Genomic DNA, 27,757 nt, shown 5'->3' on the forward strand with positions numbered 1-27,757 from the left:
GGGGTGGGGCCTGAAAGGGAAGGGATCTGGGGCTCAGAGAGCGGGCAGAGCCAGTGGTGGTCCCCCCCCATGATCCCCTCCCTCCTCATCCAGCCCCCCAACCCCTTACTTACCTGCAGTGGAGCCTGGGTCCAGCTCCCTGATGCTGCCATGCTGCCTCTGTCTATAGGCTTGCCGTGCCTTATGTGAGCTAGTTCTGAGTGAGCAACAGCATTACAAAGGTACTGGACTGCCTGGCTTGCTTCCTAGTCAGTCAGTCACCTGCTCCTTTTTGTTCTTAGAAAGGGTTGGATAGGATATAGCTTAGCTTAGTTTAGCTTAGAATATCTCTATTTAATACTTATCCAATTCATTTCTTTCAATTTATATTTTTTCTCTCTTTTCTCTTTTTGCAAACTTTAAAAAAGAAAGCTCAATGTTTTCCCTGGCAGCGTGATCCATCATTGTGCAGGGAAGCACACATTACACACACACACACAGTTTGTGCTCCACACCCCTCAAAGTTCCCCTAGACTCAGGTCTCCTTCTCCGAAAAGCAGCACCTTGGAGGAGGTTGAGGTTGTAGAGGCTCATCACCAGAACTGAAGCCAACTTCCTACAGCTGAAAACAGAAAACCTGCTAACTATCTCCAGAGAGATACACCAACTGCAGGTGCTTCCTCAGCCTGACAAAGGGGTTTTTCAACCGGAAACTTCCTGAGATATATTTCTCTATTATGTTTTTTCCATAATAAACATATAAAAATAAAAACACAAGACAAGCCATCACACACCATGAGTAACATATATCCAATATAACTTGTGTACTTCTTGCTTTCAATTCCTTTATAAAAAGAATGGCTCTGTGACAGTTTGGCTAGGCTACCAGAGATGATGCTGGTGTGACTGTGCTGGTGCTGCTCACTCACTAAGTTATTTTACCTGCTGCCGTTTACAGTGGTGGACTGGACTGAGATTGTAGGGCCTCACTGGGGCACACTACTGTGTTGTGCAGAGGCCCCGGTGCCAAGGAGGGTGCACCTGTACACAAATACACACACACACAGTCACACAGTGAGGGTGCTCCTAACAGACACACACTAGGTGCTCCTATTTGAGAGGAAAGAAGGGCCTGACAGTTCAGTCTGGCTACCTTAGATGCTTCTGGTGCTACTGGAGCTGAGTCACCTCTGTTATTTTTACCTGCTGCCATTTACAGTGGTGGACTTGGATAAAGCTGTAGGGGAGGAGGAGACCTCACTGGGGCACACTGCCATGTTGTGCAGCAGCACCAGAGTCAGGAAGGGCGCACCTGAACATACACATGGTGTCACCCACCCATGTCACGACTTTTGCTTGCCTGTGGCCAGAGGTGCAGGGCCCCAGAACCCAGACTCCCCCTGCACCTATTTCCTTGACATCTGGCAGGCTTCATGGCTGCAGCAGGGCTGAGGAGGCCTGCAGTTTTCACCCCCTTGTGTCTTAACAGCCACAGTGTCACTTATGTCATGAGTTTTGCTTGTCAGGAGCTTGAGGTGCAGCTTCCCAGATACCCCTGCACCTATCTTCTTGAAAGTTGGCAGACTTTGTGACCGGGGCAAGAGTTATCATCCCTGCAGTTTTTACCCTGCTGTGGTGTAACACACATGTGACATGAGTTTTGCCTTCAGAACTTTGAGGTGCACTTTCCTAGAAACACCTGCACCTGTCACCTTGAAACTTGGCAGGCTTCATGCCCTCCGCCTAGGCTACTACCCCTACAAGTTTCATCCAAATTGGCCAAAAATGAACAGAGTTATAGATATTTCACTGATTATACTCTATAGCCTGATCTCCGAATCTCTTTGAATCAGCTCCGAATCTTCCGAACCTGATTCAGCCAAATCAAATAGCAAAAATGATCTGAATCTCTGAATCAAATCGCTGGCATCTGAATCAGCTGAATCCAAATCAAACAGTTCCCTAGTCACACAGCCCTACTTATCAACACTGCTGACAAAGATGGTAATGGATGCCAGTCATGGTCATGATTTTTTGTGTTTTATTAGAAACTTCAATCTGACAACTGAGTGATTTTCCTTGGGCCAAACAGTTATCAGCCACTCCACCTGAGCCAGATTCAAGACATCCTTTATGTAACCTTTTGTCAATCCTTTCCACTTTCTTGTCTAACATTATAATTCACTTGGAGCTAAATAAATTACCTGGGGCAGACACAGTCTGTTTCCCATCAACTGTTAATAAAAATTGTGATTAAATAAATATATCTGGACATCTGGTTTATAATTTTATATTAGACTTTTGACCTTTTACATAACTTTTCCATGTAAGGTAGCTGGCCTGGATATGTATTTTTGGGGACTTTCTCAAAATTTGCATCAGACATCATGTCTGAACACTCATGCCATTAGACCAGAAATGAGCAATTATTTGGGTTGGCAGGCCACTAAATAAGTTTTGGGGAGCTGTCAAGGGCTGCACATATAAAATATTTCAGAAGCTACTATTTTAACAAATTATAGATAAAAAAACCCAAATCATATACTAAAAATAAGCATATATTATAACATATTTTAAGTTTATTTTAAAAATATTTTTATTTTTCTGAGTAGTATATATAGAGGTGATTGCATAATAGCTCAAAATAAAGTCTGACTTGTATATCATATGTGGGGATGCGGAGATGTGTGGAGGGGTCTTTGTGTGAGTGTTTGCATGGGATGTGGGGGTTGGGGGGTGTGAACATTTCAGGGAAAAGGTGGAGACCGCCCACGTGCTAGGTCTTGGGAACTGGCTGGGGTGGGGGCAGGGGGAGCATGCAATACAGCTTGCCATGGCAGGTTGGTGTAGTTGCAGGTGTGGGACCAAGCCCCATCTTTTCCCACTGAGGGTAGCCTGTGCTTGCTGACAGCACTGCCCCAGCCCCAGCCCCACCTAGCACACACATGTTCCTGGTAGGGCTGGGCCTGCTGCTGCATCCACCTGGGTACTGCTTGATTACCCCCACCTCCAGTGGCTCCTCCTCCTCCTGCTCCTGCTGTGCTGCTCCAGGAAGCAGGTAGTGAGGGTAAGAGGCAATGTCTGTGAGGTGTGTGCCAGGCACCACATGCCCAGTCAGGTGGTGGGGAAGCTGCAACCGGGTGGCTCCTGCTCCAACATATGGGGCTCCAGCTCCTGGCCATCTTCCATCCACATGGCAATAGGGCTGTGCAAAACAGCACCAGTCCAATTTGACTTCCATTTCAACAATTCAACAGAACAGTGTTTCGTTTCAAAGACAGTTTCATTTTGAAAGCCCTGTTCCATTTCATTTAGTCGAAACTGTTTTGATGTTTTGACATTTCACCCATAAGTTATTATGGGGAAAAATAAAGTGCAGCAGGCAGGCAGATCAGGGGCTCACTGCTGCCTGGGACCAGTGATGGGAAGATGAGGGGCCCACACCCCTGGGAGGACTCCAGTCCAGCCCCTGGAGCCCTCTGGGGGTGTGGGTGAGCCCCCAGTCTGCCTGCTGGATGCAAGGTGGTGGGTGATGTTGCCTGGGACCGGCGGCAGCAGCAATCTTTCCGGCACTGACCCCAGGTGGCAGCACCCAGCCCCTCTCATCTGCCAGGCAGATCAGGGGCCCACACCCCTGGGAGGACTCTGGCACAGCCCCTGCAGCCCTCCAGGGGTGCAGGTGAGCCCCTGATCTGCCTGCTGAATGACAGGAGATGGGTGCTGCCACCTGGGACCGGCGCTGAAGCCAGAAAGCCTGGCTTCGAAACTTGAAACAATTGAAAACTTTCAAAACATTTTGAGTACCTTGTTTTATTTCAAAGCTATTTTGAAGGCTTTTGTTTCATTTTGATTTTGCTGTTTCGAGCTCTAAGCACATTGAAACCACTTTGAAACAAAACGCTGGGTGAAATTTTGCACAGCTCTAATGGCCACTTGCAGGGGGCTGCTCATTGCATTAAGCAGGCAGAGTGAGTGAAAGGTGGCTGGCAGATGGAGCTGAAGCCCCTTATACTGGGGCAGGAGCTTCCTGGCTGCAGCTTCCCCCCTGCCTAGAACAGCACAGCAGGGGCAGGAGGAGGAGCCACTGGATGTGGGGGGAATGGAGCAGTACCTGGGCAACTGCAGCTGCAGCAGGAGCAGCCCCACCAGGAAGCTGTGCTTGCTTACCAGGACCAGGGCAGTGTCACCGGCAGGTGCAGGCAGGAGCATGGTATGGGCTTCCCTTGGCCCCATGTGGAGCACTGCAGGGGCAGCCACGGGCTGGATTCAATTAATTGGTGGGCTGGATCCAGGCCATATTTTGCCCTCCCCTGCATTAGGCATATGATTACTGTACCATAGTAGGCTCTTCCTCTTTCCTTTTGCTTGATAGTGGCATATTGACCATTTTCTTTTACTTGTGTTGTAAAATCCACAACTGATTTGTGACACAGGAAACTAACAGAATAGAATACTACTGTGGAGCTTCTGTGCATCTCTGTGTCCTTTAAGCAACTGTTAGATGCACCAGCATGAGCAGAAATTGGAGCTTACCAGAGCTCATGGTGAATACATGCCTGTATTTGTGCCCAATGGGCCAGATTCTGTCCCCAAGAGGTGTCTAAATGGAATTAGACACCTGTAACAGGGAGCCTACTCCTCCTGTTACTTTGAGGGAAAAACAGTAGTCAACAGAACTCAGGTAGTGAAATAAAGCACAACTTCAAAGGATTAGGCAGCCAGAGGCCAGACAATGACAGTGCCTGCCACAGGCAGGTGCAAGCTGCAATATAGTCCAAGAGGGAAAGAGAGAAAAGTTAAAGGCCTAGCAAGGGAGAGACAGAGACAGAGGGACATGGAGGCAGAGGTCAGGGACCTAGAGCCTGAAAAGAGGCAGACATAGGGCCAAGATCCCAGCAGCCCAGAGGGGCAATGACTGACAAGGGCATAGAGGCTCAGTGAAACATGGAATGAGACTGAGGGCTGAAGATCCACTGAACTGATTAATCACTAACAACGATGAGGCAAGAGCGTGGCCCCCTCACCAGCACAGCACTCTCCAGTGCCGTGGGACCCCTCCTGTCCTGAGCTGCAGAGGGATCAGCGACAGCTTTCCTGGCCGGTGTGGCCCAGCCAGCCCAACCCTTCCCCTATCAAGTGGCGGCTTCCCCATGTGCTGCTGCACTTCCCCCTACCTGTGCCAGCTGGTCCCAAAAGGCAGGAGGCTCCACTGCCACTTGTGCTGGCCAGTGCCAACCCAGCCAGGCTTACCCTGTCCCCAGCAGCACATGGAAAGCTGGCTTCAGCAGCATGCTGCTCCAGATGGGATGGGCCCAGCCAGGTTGGCACCAGCCAGGAAAAGCGGCATGCAGCTGAAGCCAGCTTCCCACATGCTGCTGGGGATGGGAGGAGCTCAGCCGGGTCTGCACCGGCCAGCAGAAGCAGTGGCGGAGCCACGTGCTGCTCAAGACTGACCGGCGCAGGTAGGGGCAAAGTGCAGCTGAGCCCCTGCTGCTTCAGCCGAGCTCATCCCATCCCGAGTGGCACACAGCTCTGACGCCACCTCTCCTTTCTGGTGCTGATTGGGCTGGAGCTGCAGCCCAGCTGCTGCTTCCCCTCCCCAGTGCCGGCCCAGCCCGACCCCACACAACTGAAACGGCATGGCATGGCACAAGCCTGCCCACCAGCCACTTTCCTGGGCTTACTTGCAGGGAAGAGCCCTTTTCAGTTTCATGCAGCAAAGCAGAAACTGGCCTAGACACTGTTTCCCTTCACCAGTGCCACAGGTTCCGGCCCAGCAACCCTGCCCCTCTCAAGATGCAAACGTGGCCTAAGCCAGGGGCAGGGAGAGGCCAGCTGGGTCAGGCTGGGGTCAGGGTTGGTTGCCTCACAACCAGAACCCAAGGAAACAGCTTGAGGTGCTGCAGCTGGCGGCTGGTGTCGCTGGTTGCTGCTGGAGGCTTTTAGAGAGGCAGCCGCCATTACCTGGGTTTTGAAGGGGCTCTGTAGGCTGGAGGGAAATGCTTGGCAGGCCAGATCCAGCCCATGGGCCATATTTTACCCATTCCTGCTCTACGGGGTGTCAGAGGCTGTGATTAATCCATAAGGCAGCAGGTGCCCTGGGTCCACATATAGACGTAGAGGGCCCACCAAGTGTGAAGACTTTAGTGATTCCAGTAGGGTCTGAGATAATTTGCTGGCAGGAGGCTAGCTTGGAGCTTGTTCTAGGACCGTGGGCATAGCCTCTCTTTGCAGAATTTACTAAGAACATTAAGGCATGATGAAGGTGGGGTGAAGAGCCAAAGCAGGACAGGAACCGAGTGGCCACTAGAGGGTGTCAAGTTTGCCCTTGGAACACTGGTCCTATTACAGTACCCTATTCTGATTTTATTTCACCCTGGTCAAGTCACCAAAAAAAATCAATGCAAAAGGTGGATTTCTGTTTGTACTCTTCTTTTGTGACTCAACCTTAAGCGCAAGATCCTGCTGCATTATTAAAGTAGATTCAATAATGGATTTTCAGGGACTTGAACAGGATGAAAATTAATTGCACTTAGATACCTAATAGATGGAACAGAATCTGGCCTTGAGTGCTGGCATATGTTGAGTTATTGAACACCCTTCCCTAAAGCAAAAAAAGTCTGAAATCATAAAAGCTCATGCTGGTTGGATGATTCATGCCTGTAGAAATGATTCTCTGTGGGCATTCTTCATGGCTATAAAAAAAGGTGTATCACTTTACAAGTAGACTTATAATTAGAGGATACAGTTAGCAAAGACCAGATCAAAGGTTTCTGGTAAGTTTTCTGAATAACTGAGAGACTATTAATGACTCCTCGTGTCAATTATATCAATGATGATCACCAACAGTATTAGGAAATTCAAGTTAAGGTGTTCAAAACAAAAATAATATTGCCCTTTTGTGTCTGATACCACATGGTCGTTCTGTGCTTAGCTAGAAGCTATTGCTCTTGCTGTCTCTATAGATATATGCACAGAATCTAGAAATAGCTACAGGTTCAAATTATGCCTTCAGCCATATACTTAGTAAAAATAGCTTTTGAGAAACAATCTGCAGTAGATGGTTGAAAACTTAAAGTGGCCTAGTGCATGTAACTAGACTGACATCTGAAAATACTATATCTGAGTTTTCTTAAAATGGTAATCTTTGAAAGATGTCAAAAGGTGGTAGTACTTGCTGGACTATGTCCAAACAAAGATTGAATATTTAAAAAATAGGATGTCATTTGGTTATCAGCATGAAAACAATGCTTAGTGGAAAAACCATTTTTGTCCACATTCAAATAGGTCAAAGTGAGGTAAAAATGTTATAACATCATTTTCCAAAAAAAATTATTTTTGGACTCAGATAAAGTATGAGGAACTTCAGCCAAAGAAACAATTTAGAATCTAATAGAAATCCTATTTTGCCATTAAATGTTGTGTCACTATTTAACATTCTAATGTTAATTGGAAACATTGTCTCTTAAATACTTATGCCAAAAAACGTCAGTAACTACATTTTGTTTGGTTGTAGTGTATATAGTATAAAATGAGCAAAATATGCAACATTAACTGGTTTAATTTAGTTTTACATATGTAACTTCATATTTTCTTCAGCATAGTGTTCTGCACTGATGCTGTAAGAAACACATAACCAAGGCTCATGGTTGATTTTTTTTACATATAAAAAAGTCAGTTGTAAAAGGAAAAAAATGCTCCTTTTTTGCTTTGATGGAATAACTTAGTTGAAAGTCTACCACAGGAATAGGTCAGGTTTTTGGCCGGAGTGCCAAAAAACACCACAATGCCTACTTTGGAAGGTGCTGGAGTGCCGGCAAGGCAGAAAACCAAAATGAGGGCAAAGGGTACAAGGCAGGAATTCCTGCTTGTGCCCTTTACCCCCACCCAAAGCCCCCGCCCCCCAGCCCTGCTGCCCCTTGCCCCCCACCCAAAGCCCCCGCCCCCCAGCCCTGCTGCCCCTTGCCCCCCAGCCCTACTGCCCCTTGCCCCACAACACAGGCTCTGTGGCTGCCAGCAGCTACCCCGGCTCTGGTTAGCTGCTGGAGCCCGGGCTGCTCCCAGCAGGGCTTGCAGCTGGCAAGGGGCTCCCCAGAGCTGGGGCCGGCTGCAGTCGGGAGGCTCCAAACATCTGTGCTGGGCTCCAGCTTCAGCTTCACACCGGCGCGTGCACCCACACATTGGAGCGGGTGTGGCCTGAGGCAGCGTAGCCCTGGTCTCTCTCCCACTCCGGCATGGAGGTGTTGAGCCTGGTGCAGCTGTTTGTAGCCAGCTCAGGCTCTGGGAAGCTGCAGCAAGCAGCGGGCAGAGTGCAAATAGCTGCGCCAGGCTTACCACCTCCATGCCAGGAGCTGGGGAGAGACCAGGGCTGCACTGCCTCAGGCATTTGGGATGTTGCAAGGCCTGCTGGGAGCACCTCGGGCTCCATTGCTGGCAGCAGCTACCTGGAGCTGGGGCTGGCTGCAGCGTGCCAAGCAAAATAGCCTCGCGTGCCGTGCTTGGCACGGGTGCCAGGGTTTGCCGACCCCTGGTCTAGCATATTAAGTTTACAAAAGCTTTCAGCTGGCTAGTCAAGCTCAGTACAAACATAGATATTTCAACCCCCTCATGATTCTAATGCCACGAGAAGAAGACTGCAATGAGGTATTATTCATTTGATTTTATTACACTATTATGCATATAAATGACACTGCTACTGCCTCACTGTTCAGCTTTACTGCATATAATGAATCAAAGCATTAAGAAGTGCCACATGGTGCAGAAAATAACAAATGCATTAAAATAATGTGTGGAGTAAGGTAATATAACCTTAATAAAGCAAAGTAAGTGATATGTTAATTATGAGGTTCCTACTTTTGTTTATTACAACTTATAAAATGTTATACAATTAGCTGAGAGCTGTATATATTAAAAGGATTCTTGGAGGTCTTTTCTTAAATAATAAAGAGCTAAAAAAATAGAAACCTTAAGGCAGCAAATAGAAGTAGAATAAAAGTTTCCTTTAATGAGAAGAATATTGCCAAGTGTACATTTTCTACTCATATTTCAGAGGAGAAACATATGAATCACCTACTATTTATAATGCATGACAGTTCTGGAAGTTTTATTAACTATTGGGCAATTAAAACTGCTGAAGAAAAGCAATTACAAGGACCATAATCATCTTGTGCCTCTCTCTCAAATGAACAAATGTAATGCACAGATCTCTATAGTAAGCTCCTATTCCATACACATCAAAAAGATCACATTATATCTTAATTCCTATCAACTTTATAAAGTGAACTCAAACAGAACATATGACTATCCAAAAGGCCTGAATAAATGTTTGTTTTGACTTGGATATGGCTTCTATAAGGGAACAATCAGTGACCCTACTAATTTTCCATTATCCCATGAGTAACCAAGGGCAGAATCTGATTCCCAGTAAGTACATACAGGATTATGAAAAGAGCTTTCTAACAAGGAAACCTAAAAGCTTCATATTTCCTTACTAAAGCACTGGTTAAAAATTCACAAGTGTACAGAAAACACTGGCTAAGAGTTAACTTAGATTATGTTCAAAACCACAAAAACGAAAAATATTCTCTTTTTTTTTTTCCTTTTTGCGGGAGAAGCAGTGAAGAAACTGCCTTCCTCACTAGACGAGGATTTTAACACAGTCTGTCAGCCAGTTTCCTACTTTATTTAACCATTTTTATTAAAAATATTTTCTTTCTTTATCTTGACTGTACTGACACTGGGTTGCTTTTTAGCTCTTTCATTATAGGTTAACCACCCTAAAAATTAACTTTATGGCTTAGTACCTAAGAAGAAAGGGAGATAACAAAAAAGTAATCATATGTTTTGCACCAGAAATCTACATTCAAAATTTTCTATCTCACTTACCACCCATGGTTTGTCACAGAAGTTATAGATTGATTCAAGGGAGTTAACACTCGGGATGCCAGCATATTGCATTCCAATGATTAAGTTACGGAAATCTTCATTCTCAGCCATACTGAATGAATGTTGTCGAACAAGAACAAAATCAGGTCTGAATGATCTGAAGAGAAAAAAAGTATGCAACTATTAAGTAATGATCAAATTCCTTTTTCATCTGACAATAAACAGCAGTCTTAGAAGGGAAAGTTGTACCAGCTGCTGGACAGGAAAAAAATTTAAAAAGTATTTAAAAGGAAGGTAATGAGTTGAAAATCGAAGACCATGTATTATTAATGGCACAAGCATGAAACCAGATTAACATTATTTTTTATCTATGCCTTCTTTCTGTCTCTGTTCAATTTCTGTAGTTTCATACTATTAGAAGAGAAATTGCTACCACCAATAGCATGACAACCTTATATGAACAACAAGCAAACACAGACAATTAAGACAGGAATTGGGCTGGTTTTTAGGGCTGTGAGAAGCTTCAGGTGCTGATTTGATACGGAGGAGATTGAGCCCAATTCAGCGGCCGAATCTCCGGATCCGAATCGAATCAGGAGACCAGTAAAAAGGTCCGAATCAATTCAAAGCTCTCTGAATCGATTCAGAAAAGATTTGGAGAGTTTTAGAGTTTGGGCAGTCCCTGCTCAATGGCACAGGGAGCTGGATCCGAACTTTGTGCTGGTAAGTAGGGGGTGGGGACCATAGGGTGGACCCCCACCAGGCCCAATCCCCTGCCTGCTCCCCCGGCCCCCCCTGCATGTCCCCTTCCCCCGCCCCCACCGTGGCTGCTCTACCTGGCCTCAGCTCCCTGCTCTTTAAATAATAATAATAATAAAAAAAGCCCCCACCTACCGGCTGCTGCCAGGCAGAGGGGCAATCCCCACTTCCCCACTGCATGCAGGCTCTGCCACAAGTCTCCATCCCCTACCTAGTTTCCCAGCTCCTGCCCCACCCCCAATGCCTTCCCCACCTGGCCTCAGCTCCTGGTTCTTAAAAAAGAAAAAAACCCAGAACTCAGCAGCTGCTGCAGCGGTGTTGGGGATTATGGGGGCCCATGGCAGAGCCCCCCACACAGCACAGGGCAGTGGAGGCCAGTGGCAATTGCCCCCCTGCCTGACAGGAGCTGGCAAGTCCATGGCTTTTTTTTGTTTTTTTGTTTTTTAAGAGCTGGGAGCTGGGGCCGGGGAGGTAAGGCGGGAGTTGGGGGCTCGTGGCTCAGCCCCGCTGCACCCATGCAGTGTGGGGGAGCAGTGGGGATTGCACTCGCCCCCCCCCCTGCCTGGCAGCAGCCAGTGAGTAGGGACTTTTTTTTCTTTTTTCTTAAGAACTGGGAGCTGGGGCTGGGAGAGCAGGCAGGGAATGGAGGTTTGTGACAGAACCCCCCATGCAGTGTGGGGCAGTGGGGATCACCCCCACCACTGGCAGCAGCCAGTGAGTGCTAGCCTTCTTTTTTCAAAGACCTGGGAGCTGGGGCCAGGCGGGGTAACCATTGATGGGGCTGGCAGAGCGGGTGGGGGATGGGGCCTGTCTGATTCAGAGATTTGTCTGATTCGGCAGCTGCTGAATGTCCAAATCAGATTCAGCCAAATCAGTTTGGGACAGTGATTTGAATCACCAAATCAAATCACTGTCCCCAAATCGGCCAAATCTCAATCCGAAGCAAATACTAGTCGCTTTGCACGGGCCTACAGGTTTTCATACGAACTCCTTACAGATGCACCTATGTACAGATGTTTAACACAAAAGAACATTTTCTTTTAGAAACTACAGTTGGGTCATACTTTTATATATAATGCCATGCTACAAATGAGCAGAACAAAGTAGCAAGACCTTGTTGGTTGCTCTCCTATTGGAAGATAATTCAGTGAAGTAGAATCTGCATGATTTCTACTTTTGATGTGCTTTAGGCAATAGATGGACATTACACGTTTGCCAGGAGAAAATCCTTTCTCTGGGGACACAAATCTAGCATATTGCCATTCAAGGGGTTGCTTAGAGAAGAGAACTGACTCTTCAGCAAAAAATTGAGAGTACTTCCAACCGGGAAGATCTCTCTTCTCTCATGCCATCCTGAATAGTTATACACACCTCTCAGTACTATAATAAATCCTCGGCTGTCCCTCCTCCCCACTAAGAAGGATGGCGGGCAGGAGAGAACTGGCTCTCTGATAGCTTGCCCAGAGGCCTGCTACCATTGTTTAAACCCTCCAGGAGAGTCCTTGGACTTTTCAGGTCACCTTGGGTCTGTTCATTCTTCTGTGAGTGAATCCAACTTGAGCATCCCCAGCATGAGTCAAGCTATAGGGGAATGACTTCAACCCATCAAGTTGCTAATTGGCAGGACTTTGAGGGGTGGATTCCTTGGGTTCCATGACACTCCCAGTCGCAGGCTCATATTCCTGCCCCTAAAGCCCATTGAACCCAGTGGAAAGTATAAAGTTAACTTAAATAAACTCTACTTCAGGCTCTAGAACAATAGTTCTCAACCTTTCATGCTACCCCCTCATTGGAATCAAGACACTACATGGAAAATTCCAGCTCTTAGCTTTCTGATTTTTGACTATGGAAAAATAATATAGCAACACTTCTGTTGCAAAGAACTCAAAGACCACAACAGGTCAGAATGTTTAATGCTATGGATTTCTGTTTGAAATCTCTGGTTTACCTTGTGAATCATGTCTAAATGTTTACGTATCTAACAGGGCTAATATTGTCCTTAAAAGGATATTAGCACTCTGGTTCAGAATCACTGGTCTAGATTCACCACAAGACCTCTTGTGTGGGGGAGGCCACTCATAGCAGAAAATGCAGGGCATGGAGGCTGCCCTGGCAAAAACAGAACACAATTTCACTATATACTGGGAGAAAAAGGAATCAATGTCATCTAAAGCAATGGCCTTGAAGAGGCAATTTGCAGGACTGCCATCACCTCTCAACCAACAAATTGTTCAGACAGCTATAATCCAGCCACTTTGGTAGTTACATGAGCCCTGCAGGAGGGTATTAGTGACAACTTTCCTGCCTTCATTTAGTTTGAATCCCCATTTAAGCCTTCATGGCTTGGAAGAATAATTTACGCTTCTTTGCATTGGCTTTTGTCTGTGTGGCCCACTAAGTCATATACTTTCTATATGATATAATATTTTGTTTCTTAACCTTTGCATTTCAGGATGGTTTTATTTTTTTTTTTAAGTTGAAGACATTTAATGTTTCTTTAATAAATGTACACTGTCTTAACATTTAGCTTTATAGAAACGCGAGTTATATTGTCATAGTTTCAATATGTATTTTCAATTAATTACTCTAATGCTAATCAAACTCAATTAGGTTAATGCGCTTGCTTTTCTCAAGTGCAATATAATTGTTAATGACAACTCTATTTTAGTACAATAGGGACCTAATCTGTGCTAAATCAGCTGTCTTTAAAAAGTAGGAAGTTTGGGCAACATTAAATACAAGTCTGTAAAGGTGCAAATCTACCCTGCCTTCTGACTAACATGACCACTTCTTGCAAATACTGAAATGCCATTAAACAAAACAAGTAGTGTTTGTCAAAGAGCTTAACAGGAAACACCAAACACCAAGCCAAAATGCACAATGAAGCCAGAGAATATTTTTATAATTCAAAAACAAGTCTGCCCACATAAATTTAACTTCAACATAATTAAGGGATGTGTTTCATTTTCCCCGTGCATCCTTTTTTGGCTGTGAGAAATCATCATGTTCCACAGAAGGTTAAAACAGTTGGCAAGACTCTGATCTCATTGAAATTATTTTAATCTCAAAGACATTCCTTTGCCTGTAAAACTGTGCAATGTAAGGATGATCAGAATCATCTCAGTATATGCAATCAGTAAAACAGTTTATTGCAGTACCTCATACAGTTGTTAATTTAAGACTAGGGTAACATTCCATTCTTTCCTGGACATCTGAATGCCCACATTTGGTCACCTACAGGGTTAAATGTGCCAAGATTGCTACTTATGCACAAGTTGGCATTCTAGCTCTCGACACATAGCCCTGAGCATCTGGACAAATATGAATAACTACATATGCACCTAGCTGGCAACAAAAGAGGAGAGAGAAAAAGCCTTTGTGTATTTTTCTGTCAAACAGCTCAGTAGTTATATGGTGCTCACCTAGGAATATGGAAGACCTGGGTTTTGGCCCTCCTCTCTCACCAGAAGTAGTTTAGAAGCTGAGCTTCCTTTGACTTCCCAATATAACACTGACAATTGCACCACACATCAGCCATTAACTAGGACCTTCCCCAGTCCCTGCTTTGAAGCAGGTTCCTCAGGCATCCACAAGAGGGAGGTATGTCAGAGATCTGTGGGCCAGATGCAATGGATGACCTGTGGCATGATGATTAGAGTCCTTAACTGGGAAGTCCAGGGTAATGAGGTTCACCAAGAAAGGGGGTCTAGACCCCATGACCTCCAGCTTCGCAGCTGAGTACACTAGCTACTGAGTAATGGGGTCACAGAATCACCCCTTTTTATGTTCCTAAGGCTAAGTCTAGTAGTTATTGGTTCTGGTGGACTCCATTTCTGGGCATCTAAGGACACTATGTGTCTACATTGGGTATATACAAATGCCTTAGTCACTACTGTGCATGCCCAGTCAATGTGGCACCCCCTAACACCTGTGAAAGGATCTCAAGGCATCTTAAGAATCAGTAATTTAGAGAACTCTAACTTTAACATTCCCAGCCTGAATGTATTGGTCCAAGTATGGACTGTTGTATTTGATTCTGAATACACTGCATAAAATTTGGCAGGAGCAATATTTTAGAAGTTAAGAGTCAGTAAGTGACATTGTATTCTGGATGACCAACTAGTAAAGCAATGCCTGTTTCTAACAAGTTATCTAAAAGATATTTGGAGGATAGTTCTGAGAATGTGTGATCCAGGTTTCATGGCAGAGTGACAAGGGCATTGAAGTGTGTCTGGCATAAGAAAATTCAATTTAATGGCACAGCATGGGTAAAATACTTGAAGGATTAATTATCCTTCTTTAGTTTTGCAGACCACCCAGGGCAAGAGAGAGACTGCACCTCTTTCTGAAAAAAAAGGACAGGGGCTGAGGCCATCATTTCAGAGACATACTATGCACTTAAAGGAAAAGAACTAGCAGTGTCCCTTTCTAATACAACCTCCCTGATCTGAGCTAAGTCTTCATTTGTTTTAAATGTTCAGGTTCTGGTTTTCCAGATTTTCTACATGCTAATAAGAATGATTCTGTGAGCAGGACTGGATGGAACTGAAAAGGGCTGCAAAACAGCGGTGCAAGGCACCGAGGCAACATGGGAGTCAGTCCTCCAGGAGAGGTGCTCTGGTTTCTGGCCAAAGCATCTCTGTGGTGCTTCTGCTTTCCCTGGCATTGTCAAAGGTGTTAGGGATGTGGGGTGGGTGGGGGTTTATGGGTCTGGGTAGGAGTGGGTTGGTGTGAGGAGTGGCAGGAGGGTGTCGGGAGTTATGGGGAGTGGTGGGGGGATATGAGGGAATATCAGAAGTGGAGGGGGATGTCGGGGGTGTTGTCAGGAGTGGAGGGGTTTGGGAGGGGCTATCAGGAATGGAGAGGGATGTCAGGGGGTGTGGGGAGCAGTGGGGAAGAGGATGTCCCATATGTGGGAGAGTTCATGGAGGGGCTCAAGTGGGGGCTGCCACACACCTGCCCCCTCCACCTGGCACCCGCACAACTGGCTGCAGCAGGCAGGGTGGCTGTAGCTCTGCTGCAGGCACAGCCAGCAGTAATGCAGCACTGTGTGACCAAGGCTCTGTACATGCTGAATGGACCCAGCCCGGCCTGCTAGTATATGGTGTTGGACAGGCCAGACCAGGTTCATTCAACTTGTATGGAGCCGGGGTCATACAGCCAGGGTCTGCCAGCTGTACCAGCAGCAGAGCCAGAGCCCCACTTGCCTGCTACTGCCAGCGCCATGGCCACCGGGTGGGGGGACAGGCATGTGACAGTCCAAGAGCCATCCCTAGGAGTGTGTGGGGCCTGGGGCATATCAGTTCATGCAGCGCCAGGGGATGGCAAGTGGGGGGCAGGGGCTAGGTGAGTGGCTGGAGTGCAAAGCTGGTGGTGTGCAGCATCTGTGGCAGAACTGGCAGCATGTAGCAGCCACAGTGGAGCTGGTGGTGCATGGTGGCCATGGCAAGGTCTGTATGGCACTGTCCATGGGGCGTCCCAAAGTGTGGGGCCCAGGGCAGTTGCCCCAGTTTGACCCCTCCTAGGGAAGACCCTGGGCAGCCCCCGCTGAAGTCCCTCCATAAAGCACGTGGAGGGACACAATCCAGCTCAGCCCATTGTGGCTCAGTAGCCTGGCTTTCCACTGGAGTGGGATGCATGGCTCCGGGAGGAAAATGTATGTCATGCAGCTAGCATGAGTTTGCACAGGAGCTATGCCTCCCAGAGCCACACATCCCACTCAGCTGCAAAGCCAGGCTAGTGAGCCATGCCAGACCAGGTCTGGTCCCACCATACGCCTCCTCCCCACAGGCACTGTGAGTTAAGCAGCATTGCTGCCAAATGCAGGACTCGGCCTGGTGTGCAGGGACCGTGTCATGCTGAGCTGGATCCTGCCAGCACTGGGACCATTCGCACCACCAGGCCGGACTGGTTCCATGGCAGCAGGAACCAACTCGGCATGCTGCGTGGCACGCTGGGTCCTGCCACCATGGAACCAGCCCGGCCTAGTGGTGCAAGCAGCCCCAGTGCTAGCAGGACCCAGCTCAGCTTGGCGCGCTGTACTTGTATGCCACGTCAGGTCCTGTTGCCATGGAACTAGATCACCTGGTGGTGTGAGCAGTCCTACTGCAGACAGGACCTGGCTTGGCATGACACGTAGTCCCCACAAGTGGATGTCCAGGCCATAGCATGGCTTGGGTCCAGACAAGGTGGTGATTGCTGCAAGTGGTCAGCCACATGCCAAAGGAGTGGACCCAGGCAAAGAGATCCAGTCTAACTGGGAGTGGCATGTCTATTCCTCCCACACCTTCACATAGGTGAAGGCAGGGGAACATTACTGGGGAAAACACCCTCCCCAAGGTTTGGAGCTGGGGGAGCAGGGCCCAATTTTGAATACAGGGAGGGATGGAGCTGAGGACCACCCTGGTCCCTAGCTCTTCTAGGGGCTCGAGGGGGACATACTTGCCCTCTACCATGAGCTCTCTTTCCACCACCTTCTGTGCAGTGGCCTCCAAGGCAAGGAAAAAGGCCCCTTGCTATGCAAGTGGGAGGCCACCATGACCTTGGCCTCCAACTACCTGAGCCAGGGCCTGCACCCAGGTCTCAAAGTGCAGGTTCTCCTGCTTGGGCGGTTGGCAAGTGAGTGTCAGCAAGGGGGCCCCGTCACCCAAGCTGGAAGGGCTGGTGAGGGTCCAGGCACCACAGCTTTGGGTCACCCTGCAGCTGCTTGTACATAACTGTGGTTTCCCCACTGGGGGATTGCCTTGGTGGAGCTGGAGCAAGGGCCAGGGACAGGCTGAGTGGGTGTGCTGCCTGGTGCAGTGCACCTGGTCCCCTCAGGTGCCGGTGGTTTAGGCTTGGGGGCAGAGCCCTTGCCCTTCCTACCCCAGCTGTGTAGGAGGCGGAAGAGAAGCCCTTCCCACTGCCCTTGCCCTGGGTCCCTGATTGTGGGGAAGGGGGCTTGGGAACCCCTTTGGGGGTGGCCTGGCCAGGGAGAACTCCCTGGCTCTGGTTGCTACATGCTGGAGTCTCATCTGCCCCTGCAGCAATGGTTTCAGGCTTTTCTACCTATGAAGGAGGTCAGTTGGACTCTGCCTCCAGGGTAGGGGCTACAGGGGCATGCACCCTTTCAGGGGCTTGGCTGTGGGGGCTGCAGGAAGTTCTGTGGGGCATCTACCCCTCCAGAAGGTTCCTGCCCTGCCATGGATTTACATAAGGGAGAGAAAACTAATGAGAAAAAACAAAAAATACAGTGGGCCTAGTGAAACCAATAGGGGCAAGCTGGGGCTGGGGGAGAAGGGGAAACAGGGCTGAAGCTCACTGGGCTACAGCCCCACAGGAAGTCAGGTGGGCTAAGTCAGGGTACACATGCACACAAGGGCTGGGGAGTCTCATGCTGGCTTATTCAGCCACACAACAAACAAGCAGGTGGAGCAGACCACAGGACTTACCACACAAGGGCAAAAAAAACCACAGGGAAGGCTGCTGAGGTGGATGGAAAAAAATGGCTGGAGTAGTGGAGGGGCTTTGTTTGTTGAAGCTCAGTCGAGGAGCCCCTCATCCTCCAGATGGGCACTCAGCAGCAGGACAGTAGGCAGGAAAACAAAGCAGGATCCAATGCAGTAAGGCAGCTGTACAGGATTGCAGGAATAATCAATCAATTAGGGAGTAGTCCAGTGCAGGTGTGGTGTTGAGTGATGCAAGGTGGTGCACAGAGAATCTCCCTTTCTCCTGGGAGAGGACAACAGCAGAACAGGCAGCAGTAGTGGTAGCAGCTGTCCAGCTCAACCACTTAGGGTATGCTTCAGGTGAAAGTGGAGTGGAAGGTAGGGGGTGGCCTGCCAAAGCAGCTGGGGCAAGCAAGGACACCTTTAGGCTCCAGCAGTGATGGTGGGGGAGGGGCCCACAGGCAATGCAGGCTTTCTCCCCAGGCTGTCCCCCAACCACGGCTTGGCAGTGGGCTGGACACCAGGTCAGAACAGGGGTGCAGAAGATGGGGTGCGGTGCTGGAAGGAGCCTGGCCATCTTCTCCTCAAAAGCTCCTGAGGCCAAGTTTGCAGCAGCAACTGCAACAGCAATAGCCTGGGACAGAAAGAGGTGTAGCCATCTTCTCCCAGAGGCTCTTCCCCCAGAACCTCTTGAGGGTGAGTAGCCCTGAGCTGCTTGCTAGGGCAGGCTTTTATATTGCTGGGGCCAGTACAGAACAGGTTTTTACACTGCTGAGGCCAGCACAGGTGCTGTCCCAGGCTCTAGCTTACCCTGGATGCAGATCTGGGAGGAGCCAGGTAGGGCTATTTTGCCTCAAGTGGCATAATTTGCCCCACACCAAAGTGCATGTCTGGGCAAATGTGCTGAGGCAAAAAGCCCTGGCTCAAATTTGCTCCACTTGTATTTATGCTGTTAAAAGTGCATGTGCCTGTGTGGATGTATCCATAGAGACACACAAGCAAATTTCTCACTACTGGCATTGGTATTTCCAACCGTCTCCTCCATCTTGATGTTTTGTGACAAATTATTTCCATTTTTAGCATGCACATGTGAGAGAGTGAATGAAACAGTTTTGCCTATTAAAACAAACCTCCCAGAATAAAAAAAGGGTAAGTTTCTGTTTGAGAAAAAGTATGTGTTGCCTGCTAAGTGACAGTTTGCTTTGGAACAAGGTAGCATATAATGAATAAGAAGTTATATGACGTGGAAAGTCAGGGCATTTGTACATGCCACAATGTTTGATCCTATTTAATTTACCTCACCTTAAACATTTTAACTTGGGTTATTTTGGTACATCCCCTTTCTGACAGTGGGGAACTCTATGGCCAGCTGGGCAGCACAGGGTTTTCCAGAACATGTCCTATTTCTTGGCTCCCTGTGCTGCATCCGGGCAAGTTCTTAAAATTTCCTTCCCCGGTTTGTCTTCAACATGGCTGCCGCTAGGTAGAATTACAGTTCCCAGAAAACAATGCTTTGCTTTGCTGGTGGGACCAGGAGAAGGCAATTAGAGGCTGCAGGGGTCACAGAGGGTTAGGACTAAGGGGCACTTGTGGCGGACTGTGGCTGGGCATTAATGGGCAACACCCCTAGTACCCACCTCTCATTAAATATTGACATGCGTTTATGCTGAATGACTCAGTCTCAATATTTTTTTTCACTTGGGTAGGTAAATTTCCAAACAAAGCTATTAAAGAGTAGTGATCAATGCTTCTAGGTTAATTGTATCTAAAACTGCATTTGTAGGGATTAAATTAGAGTTTTTACTCCGCTAAAAAATAACCTTGCAGATTTGTCATAATTTGTTATTGCTAAAAATACTGCAGCCAGCAATAGACTGTACAGGGAGGTTAGAGTGTTCTGACACAGGCCTTTGTGTTTTTCTGTGTGTCAGATTAATGATTATTCATTCATTCATTCATTCTTACATGTAGTGATCACCTTGTCTGTCCAATGTACAGTGAAGGGGTACCGTAAGCAGGTGATGGCATATTTGACTTTGGTTGATAATGGAGCTGTTTTTAAGCAGCAAAATTTTAAAAATAAACTTGAATGGGAAATTAGAGACCACTAATAATAATTCACAGACTGGACTGCATTAAGTGTAAACAGAGACTCTGGATTCTTATCCCTTCACTTAGATTAGCATATGTGACCCGTTTGTTCCTATAGGTTTACTGATTACTACTTTGCTACTCCCAGCAATGCCCCATCCTCACAACCCACCCTTCATTCCTGTCTTTTGCATACAAATCACTCTCTCCATTTGATACACTGCTATATGTATGTCCTTTCACAGCATCTGATAAAGTGATCTTGAGCTCATGAAAGCTTCTGCTATCCATCTGATTTATTTGGTCTATAAGGTGCAAATCTACTCTACCTTCTCCCTGACTTCAGTCTAACAAGTCTAACTACCTCTTTAATCATCCCAGCCCAGTCTGTTTAACTTGTTCTTGAAACTTGCCAGGGATGGAGATTCCACAGCTTCTTCAGGTAGCCTATTCCAATGCTTGACCACCTTCATAGTCAAAAAGTTCCTCCTAATCTCCAACCCAGATTTCCTCTGCTGCAGCATGAGGCCGTTGTACCTAGTCCTGTCCGCTATGGTCACAGAGAAATGCCCATCTCCATCATCTCTATCATCACTCTTCAAATATTTGAAGATTTTTATCAAATCCTCACTCAGTCTTCTCTTCTCCAGTCTATAACAGTCCTAGTTCTTTCAGCCTTTGCTTGTAAATCATGCTTACCTGGCCTCTAAACAGCTTTGTCACTCTCTACTCAGTCTCCACTGGATCCTTTCTAACCTGTCCACATCCTTCTTGAAGTGTGGGGCCCAAAACTGGACATAGTAGACCAGTGAGACCTCACCACTGTTGAATGATATAGAAGAAATGCTTGCCGTGATTTTTAAGTGACATTCCTGTTAATACAATTCAGCATGTTGTTACCTTTTTGCAACAAGAGCACACTGTTACCTTATATTCATCTTGTGGTCCCCAGGTCTTTCTATGCAATACTTCAGCCTAGCCAGTCACTCTCTAGTCTGTATTTGTGCATGCAGTTATTTTGCCCCAAATGCAGGACTTTGCACTTGTCCTTGTAAAATTTCAACTGGTTGATTATGGTCCTTTTTTCCAGTGTATCATGTCATTCTGGATCCTATCCCTACCTCCTAGAGTGTCTGCAACTCCACTCAAATTGGTGCCATTTGCTAAGTGTGCATTGATCCCAACATCCAAATTATTAATGAAGATACTGAACAATATCAAACCCAGAACAGACCTCTGAGGAGCCCCACTTCATATCTCCTCTCAGTTAGATGTTAAGCCACTGATAACTACTGATTGAACATGATGATCTAACCAGTTACATATCCACCTTACAGTAATTTTCTCTAGTCTGCATTTCCTCAGCTTGTTAAGGACAACATTGTGAGAGATGGTGTCAAAAGTCCTGCTGAGTCAAGGTATATCACATCCACCGTTTTCTGCTATCCACAGAGCCTGCCAACTTATTATAGAAGGAAATTAGGTTGGTCAGGCATGATTTGCTCTTGGTAAATCCATGCTAGCTTTTCCAGATCACTTTGGTCTTCTCTAGGTGTTTAACAATGGATTACTTAAGAACCTAGGGGTTCATGATCCTTCCAGGTGTCAAGGTCAGACTAACTGCTCTGTAATTCTCTGGATCTTCCTTGCATTTCTTAAAGGGGATGTTACCCCATCTCCATGAGTTCTCAATGAGGATAGCCAAAGGCTTGGAAATTGACTCATCTAATTCCTCCCATACCCAAGGGTGAACCCCCTGACTAGAAAGTTTCTGTAAGTAATGCCTAACTTGTTCCTCAACTACTCCAGGCTACTTGTCTCCTTCCCTTTTTTTGCTACCAACTGCACTTGTCATCCAGTAGCTCACCTTATTTATGAAGACTGAAGTAAAAAAGGCATTAAATACTTTAACCTTCTCTGCATCGTATGTAACTAGATTGTCTTCTGCATGTTGTAAGGGACCTATAGTTTCTTTGGACTTCCTCTCACTTTTGACATAGTTGTAGATTCCCTTTTGTAGCCACCGGGTCTCTACCAGTCGCTCTCGTGCAGCTCTCGCTCGAGTAATTGGTGTTAAGTGCCTCATGGGTTCATGTCCCCACCTGAGCTGGTGTTTTCCGCCTGAGTCTTCAACCCCATGCTCTCCTGCCATGACTTGTTGGACCTCAGTGTCTGGGGTCGTTCATTGGGCTTGCTCGTTGACCCTGCGGTTCTCCCGGTGGTTAGTCATGGGGCTCCACCACCCCTACACCCCAGCCTCACGCCTCCTGTGGAGCGGTGTCCGAATGGTCAATGCCTTTTTCTCCTGGAACCACTTAAGCCAGGGCCACCTTAGGGCCTCCGTCACTACCTACCTAAGTCAAGGACCCACTTCCTTCCTGTATCCCTGGAGCCTGGGAAGACAACTCAAAGAAAAAGTGCTCCAACACAACCACTGTGCTCCCTGCCCCTTTAGCTTCCCTTCTACCCCTCCTGGGTTCCTAAGGGGGCATGGAGTGACTTGTCCCTTAGTTTGTCTGGTTTCCTGCCTACTCCAAGACACCTCCAGGTCCAGCGGCGATATCCGCCCCAACGGCAACCCTTCCGGGGTTTCCCCGTAGTTCTCTTCTCCCGGGTCCCACTTCCTCAGGTGTCCCACCATCCCCGCACTCCCACCTGCAGTTCGCTCCATCTCCCCAGGTCGTTCCGGTGACATCTTCAGGTGATGTTCCTGATGTCCCTCTATCATCCCGTATGAGGCGCCGTCGAGGTGATCCTTCTCTTCCTGCCTGCACTCATCCCCGCTGGTCCTGATCCCCGGGTCCCGTGGGCAGGGACGCCTCTGTTACCAGCATTAGCTGTGGCTCTGTTCCCTGATTCCCTGCTGGCTCTGCAGCATGCGCTGCCATTTTTATTTTCACCGGCAGGCATTTGGCGCTGATGTCACTGGCCGGCCGCAGCTGAATAAACAGGCGGCTGATGAGCCGCGCGGGCTCTGCCTTCCGCCCCTCGTGCGCTGCGCTCTGAGCTGCTAGTAAGTATTCATCCTTACGGTGTGTCCTGGGACATAACACCCCGCTGCCAGCTGCCTTGTGGCAGTTTCGCGAGACACGCTTTGGCGTTACCTGTGACTTGTCACACGATGCGATGTTGTGTGCTGTCAACATCTTGTCTCTTGTCCTCGCTGTATCTAGACAAAAAGTCAGCTGTTACATTGTCCTTCCCGGGGCGGTACACAATATGAAATTTGAAGGGTTGCAAAGCCAACGCCCATCGCATTATTTGCGCATTATCTGTCTTGGTGGAACTGAGCCACTTCAGGGGTGCGTGGTCGGTGATAAGCGTAAATTCTCTTCCAAACAGATAATAGCAGAAGTGTTCCACTGCCCACTGGATAGCCAGGCATTCCCTCTCAATTGTTGCATACCTGATTTTGGCCGGAAACAATTTCTGACTTGTGTAGGCTACAGGTCAGTCTAGGTCCGCATCTCATTGATTAAGAACAGCCCCAATGGTGGTGTTGGAGGCATCTGTCTGCAACGTAAAAGGTTTATCAAAATCTGGGGTATGTATGATTACATCTTTGCGTAGGGCCCTTTTCAAGGTTTGAAAGCTTTGGAACATCGCCCCTGTCCAGTGTATCCCCCTCTGAGGTGGCCCCTTTATGGCCTCCGACAAAGGTGCTGCTATTTCTGCAAATTGGGGTACGAATCTATGATAATAGTTCACCAAACCCAGGAATGATCGTAGTTGCTTGAGTGTTTGTGGAGCCTGGAAGGCACGAATGGCCTTATCTTCTAATAGCCATATGGTACCCTGTCCCACCTGGAAACCGAGATACTTCGTGGATGTGTGGGCAACCGGGCACTTATGAGGGGTTGCTGTCAGACCCTCCTGCCGTAGTTCGGTCAACACGGCCCTCAGGGCATGTAGGTGTTGACCCCACAATCGGGTGAATATGACAATGTAATCAATGTATGTGGCTGCGTACTCAACATGTGGCGCTAGAAGGAGTTCCATTAGCCGCTGGAAGGTGGCGGCTGCCTCATGAAACCCGAACGGCATTTGGACAAATTCGTACAAACCCCAGGGGGTTCTGAACGTGGTTTTGGGATGGTCTCATGGCCGAACTGGGATCTGCCAATATCCCTTGGCTAAATATAACACAGTTATAAACCAGGCTGCCCCAATCCACTCTACTAATTCCATCACCCATGGCATGGGGAAAGTGTTGAATGTAGCTATTTCATTCAACTTGCAGTAATCAATGCAGAGCCGTAGAGTTCCATCCAGTTTTCGTACTGGCACCAGGGTGCTCTGACAAGGGTTCTGGGAGGGCCTGATGACACCGAAAGTTTGCATCTTTTCCACTTTTGCTTTTACTTCCGCCATTAGGTGATGAGGTAGGGGCCGCCAGCAATCCCTTACGACCATGTCTGGGGGCGTATGGATGGTATGGGACGTACTCCTTATGCACCCAGGATCCTCCAAGAAAACCTCTTTAAATTCTACGAGGAGGTCCCATACTTCCCTCTCCTGGGTCGGAGTTAGCTCGGCACTCATGTGAACACCCTTCATGGGTTCTGGGGTCGTTGGCTCAGCGCTAGGTTCTCGCAGTCTTAGGTTGTCAGTCGCCTCAGCCCTAAATGTTGCCCAAACTTCGGGTTGACGCCATTCCCGTAGCAGGTTGATGTGGTAAATCTGCTTCATCCTCTGATACCCTGGGTGGTAAACCTCACAGTTGACAGGGCTGACTCTCCATGTAATCTCGAATGGGTCCTGGCACTGAGTCAACAACTTGCTGTGCAAAGTGGGTAAAAGAACTAGTACCTTTTGCCTGGGTTGAAACTCCTGTTCTTTGGAGTGCAAGTCATATCTTTCCTTTTGACATTGTTGGGCTTGTCATAAACTACTGGCAGCTAGCTCTCTTGTGTTCTGGACCTGTTGTTGGAACGCCTATTGGTATCTTGATGGGCTGGAGATAACTGCAGAGCTCTGCTCCCACCCTTCTCGAAGGATTTATAACAAGCCTCGGGGCTGATGACTGAGCACTAGTTCAAAGGGAGAATAGCTCAGGGACTCTGACCACAAATAAGGCCAGCAGCAACATCAGATCTCAATGCTGCGGGTCACCCAGTATGCACCACCTTAACACCTTTTTTAGGGTCCCATTTAGCCTCTTCACTAACCTGTTGGTTTGAGGGTGATAGACTGATGTCCGTAATTGCTTGATTTGCAGGGTCTGACACACCCCTGTAGCACTCCGGACATAAAGTTTTGACCTTGGTCCATTAAGATCTCATGGGGAATCCCCATGCGGGTGATCCACTTCACCAACTCCTCTGCTATCTTTGGCACCATTACAGATCTCAAAGTCACCACGTCAGGGTATTTTGTTGCATAATCGACAAACACCAGAATGTATTGGTATCCATTACTGCTGTGAGGTAGCAGCCCCACAACATCCATAGCGATCCGGGAAAATGGCAGATCGATAACAGGCATAGGTCTCATCGGAGCACGCGGCTGTTGGTCATCCTGAGCCTTTTGACAAATGGGGCACCCTGCGCAGCAAAGGGCCACGTCTTCACTCATTTTTTGCCAAAAAAACCATCTAGATATCTTGTCTAAAGTTCAACCCCTACCCAAGTGGCCCCCAGTCAAGTTAGCATGCGCCAATAACCACACCGTCCTCTGAAAATACACCGGTACTACCAACTGAACCCTATCCTCCTTCCCCGCCCTGTCAGGTGAGACCCAATACAGGAGGTTGTTCCTTACCTTAAAATGGCTCCCAGGACTAACAACCCATGTCAGCTGTGGTGGCTTGTCTCTCACCTGGGCCCATGGCTCCTGTAGGTCAGGGTCTTCTTCTTGTGCTTGTTGGAACTGTTGGCTACTTGCAAGGTCTTGTAGATCCATGACAGACTCCTCTGGTCCCTCTGCGGTTTCTTTCCTTTCCACTGGATCACCGAGCCAGCCTTCCCATGCCCTTAGGGAGGTATTCTATAACCTGGAGGTCCATCCACGTTCAACGTATGATTTGTGTTTCTCCATGAAGGCAGGACACACTCACTGGCTCGGCCTGATGGTCACAGGCCTCTTCCATGAGGCTGGCCTTAACCAGTGACTGGGCGCATCCAGAGTCTAACACCGCCCACACAGGGTGGCCCTCAACCCAGGCTCTTACTATGGGGCGCTCCCACACCGGGCTTTCCCCTCCTGCCCCAAAACTACAGTCAATGGGCTCCCCTTGACCATACTCCCTAGCAGATTCAGCCCCCCTCCTCGGGGAGCTGCGTGGCTGCCATCTTTATGAGGCTCTTTCCGGACACTCCCATGCGAAGTGTTCCCTTTGGCTGCAATGATAACAGATCATATCCCTACCTGAGGTCTTGGGGCTGGGTTTCTGTCACTCCATTTCTTTAGCCGCTGGCATCAGCAGTGGGGGCCCGCATTTCTCATAAGGGTAGTATACCTCTGCAGCCGTGAAGGCCTCTGCCAACTTTAACACTTCATTGCAAGAGCCCAGGGAGTGTTGACAGACCCATCTCTGGGTTCTGTCTTCCAGGTTGTTCATGAACTGTTCCAATATGACCTTATTCACTAACGTGGCCACCATGCAAGTAGCCAGGTTAACCCATTTTCCAAAAAGATCCCATAGCTGCTGGAGCAACAGTCATGGCCATTTCTCCTCTGCCCCCTTCTTGGCCCCAAAGAGCCGTCAGTAGTATTCGGGGCTAATCTCCAAACAATAGAGAATTGCCGCTTTGACAGCCTCGTAATTTTGGGCCTCATCGCAGGTCAAAGCCCTGTAGGCTGCCTGGGCCTTGCCCACCACCAGGGCCCCTAGCTGACTGGCCCAATACCCTCGATCAAGGCCAGTGCTAACTGCATGCTGCTTGAAGGCCTTGATGTAGGCTTCCAGGTCGTCTTCCAGTGTCATCTTGGGCATCTGCAAGGAGGACGGTCCATGCCACATCCACTCCTGTTGCTGTTCCAGCATCCTTTGTTGGGTACCTGCAATTTGCATCAGAACCTGTAGATTCAGCCCCAAGCAGTTCCACCGTAGCCACCTCCACAGGTTGCATACTGTTTGGGTTACCCCCCCAAGGGGTTCCCGGTCAATGCACCACTCTGTAGCCACCGGGTCTCCACCAGTCATTCTTGTGCAGCTCTTGCTCGGGTAATTAGTGTTAAGTGCCTCACAGGTTCGTGTCCCTGCTTGAGCTGGTGTTTTCTGCCTGAGTCCCGTGCTCAGCTGCCACGACTTGTTGGACCTCAGTGTCTGGGCTAGGGGGCGCTAGGGGAAACAGTGTCTCCTCTAAACCCTTCTGGTCCCCCCTAGTGAGTTTATGGACAGTCACCAGGTCCCCCCTCAACCTTCTCTTGTGAAGGCTGAACAGGTTTAGGTCCCGCAGTCTTTCAATGTAGAGTCTGCCCTGTAGTCCCCGGATCATGCAGGTGGACCTCCTCTGGACCCTTTCAATGTTGTCCACATCCCTCCTGAAATGGGGTGCACAGAACTGGATGCAGTACTCCAGCTGTGGCCTGACCAGTGTCACATAGAGGGGGAGGATCACCTCCCTGGCTCTACTTGAGATGCACCTGTGGATGCACGACAAGGTCTGGTTAGC

At 48.2% G+C, this 27,757-nt stretch overlaps 1 protein-coding gene across 1 annotated transcript in view; it reads right to left on the bottom strand.

Moving 5' to 3' along the window:
• SYN2 (synapsin II) overlaps positions 1-27,757 on the bottom strand; it is a 306,075-nt gene that overhangs the window by 248,614 nt on the left and 29,704 nt on the right. The window contains exon 4 of the mRNA XM_019537021.1: positions 9,865-10,021. Coding sequence (XP_019392566.1) covers positions 9,865-10,021 — 157 coding nt within the window. The remainder of the gene's footprint in view (positions 1-9,864; positions 10,022-27,757) is intronic.

The sequence above is a fragment of the Crocodylus porosus genome, unplaced genomic scaffold (genome assembly GCF_001723895.1).
Source record: "Crocodylus porosus isolate Cpor-Errol unplaced genomic scaffold, CroPor_comp1, whole genome shotgun sequence".
Lineage (NCBI taxonomy): Eukaryota > Metazoa > Chordata > Crocodylia > Crocodylidae > Crocodylus > Crocodylus porosus.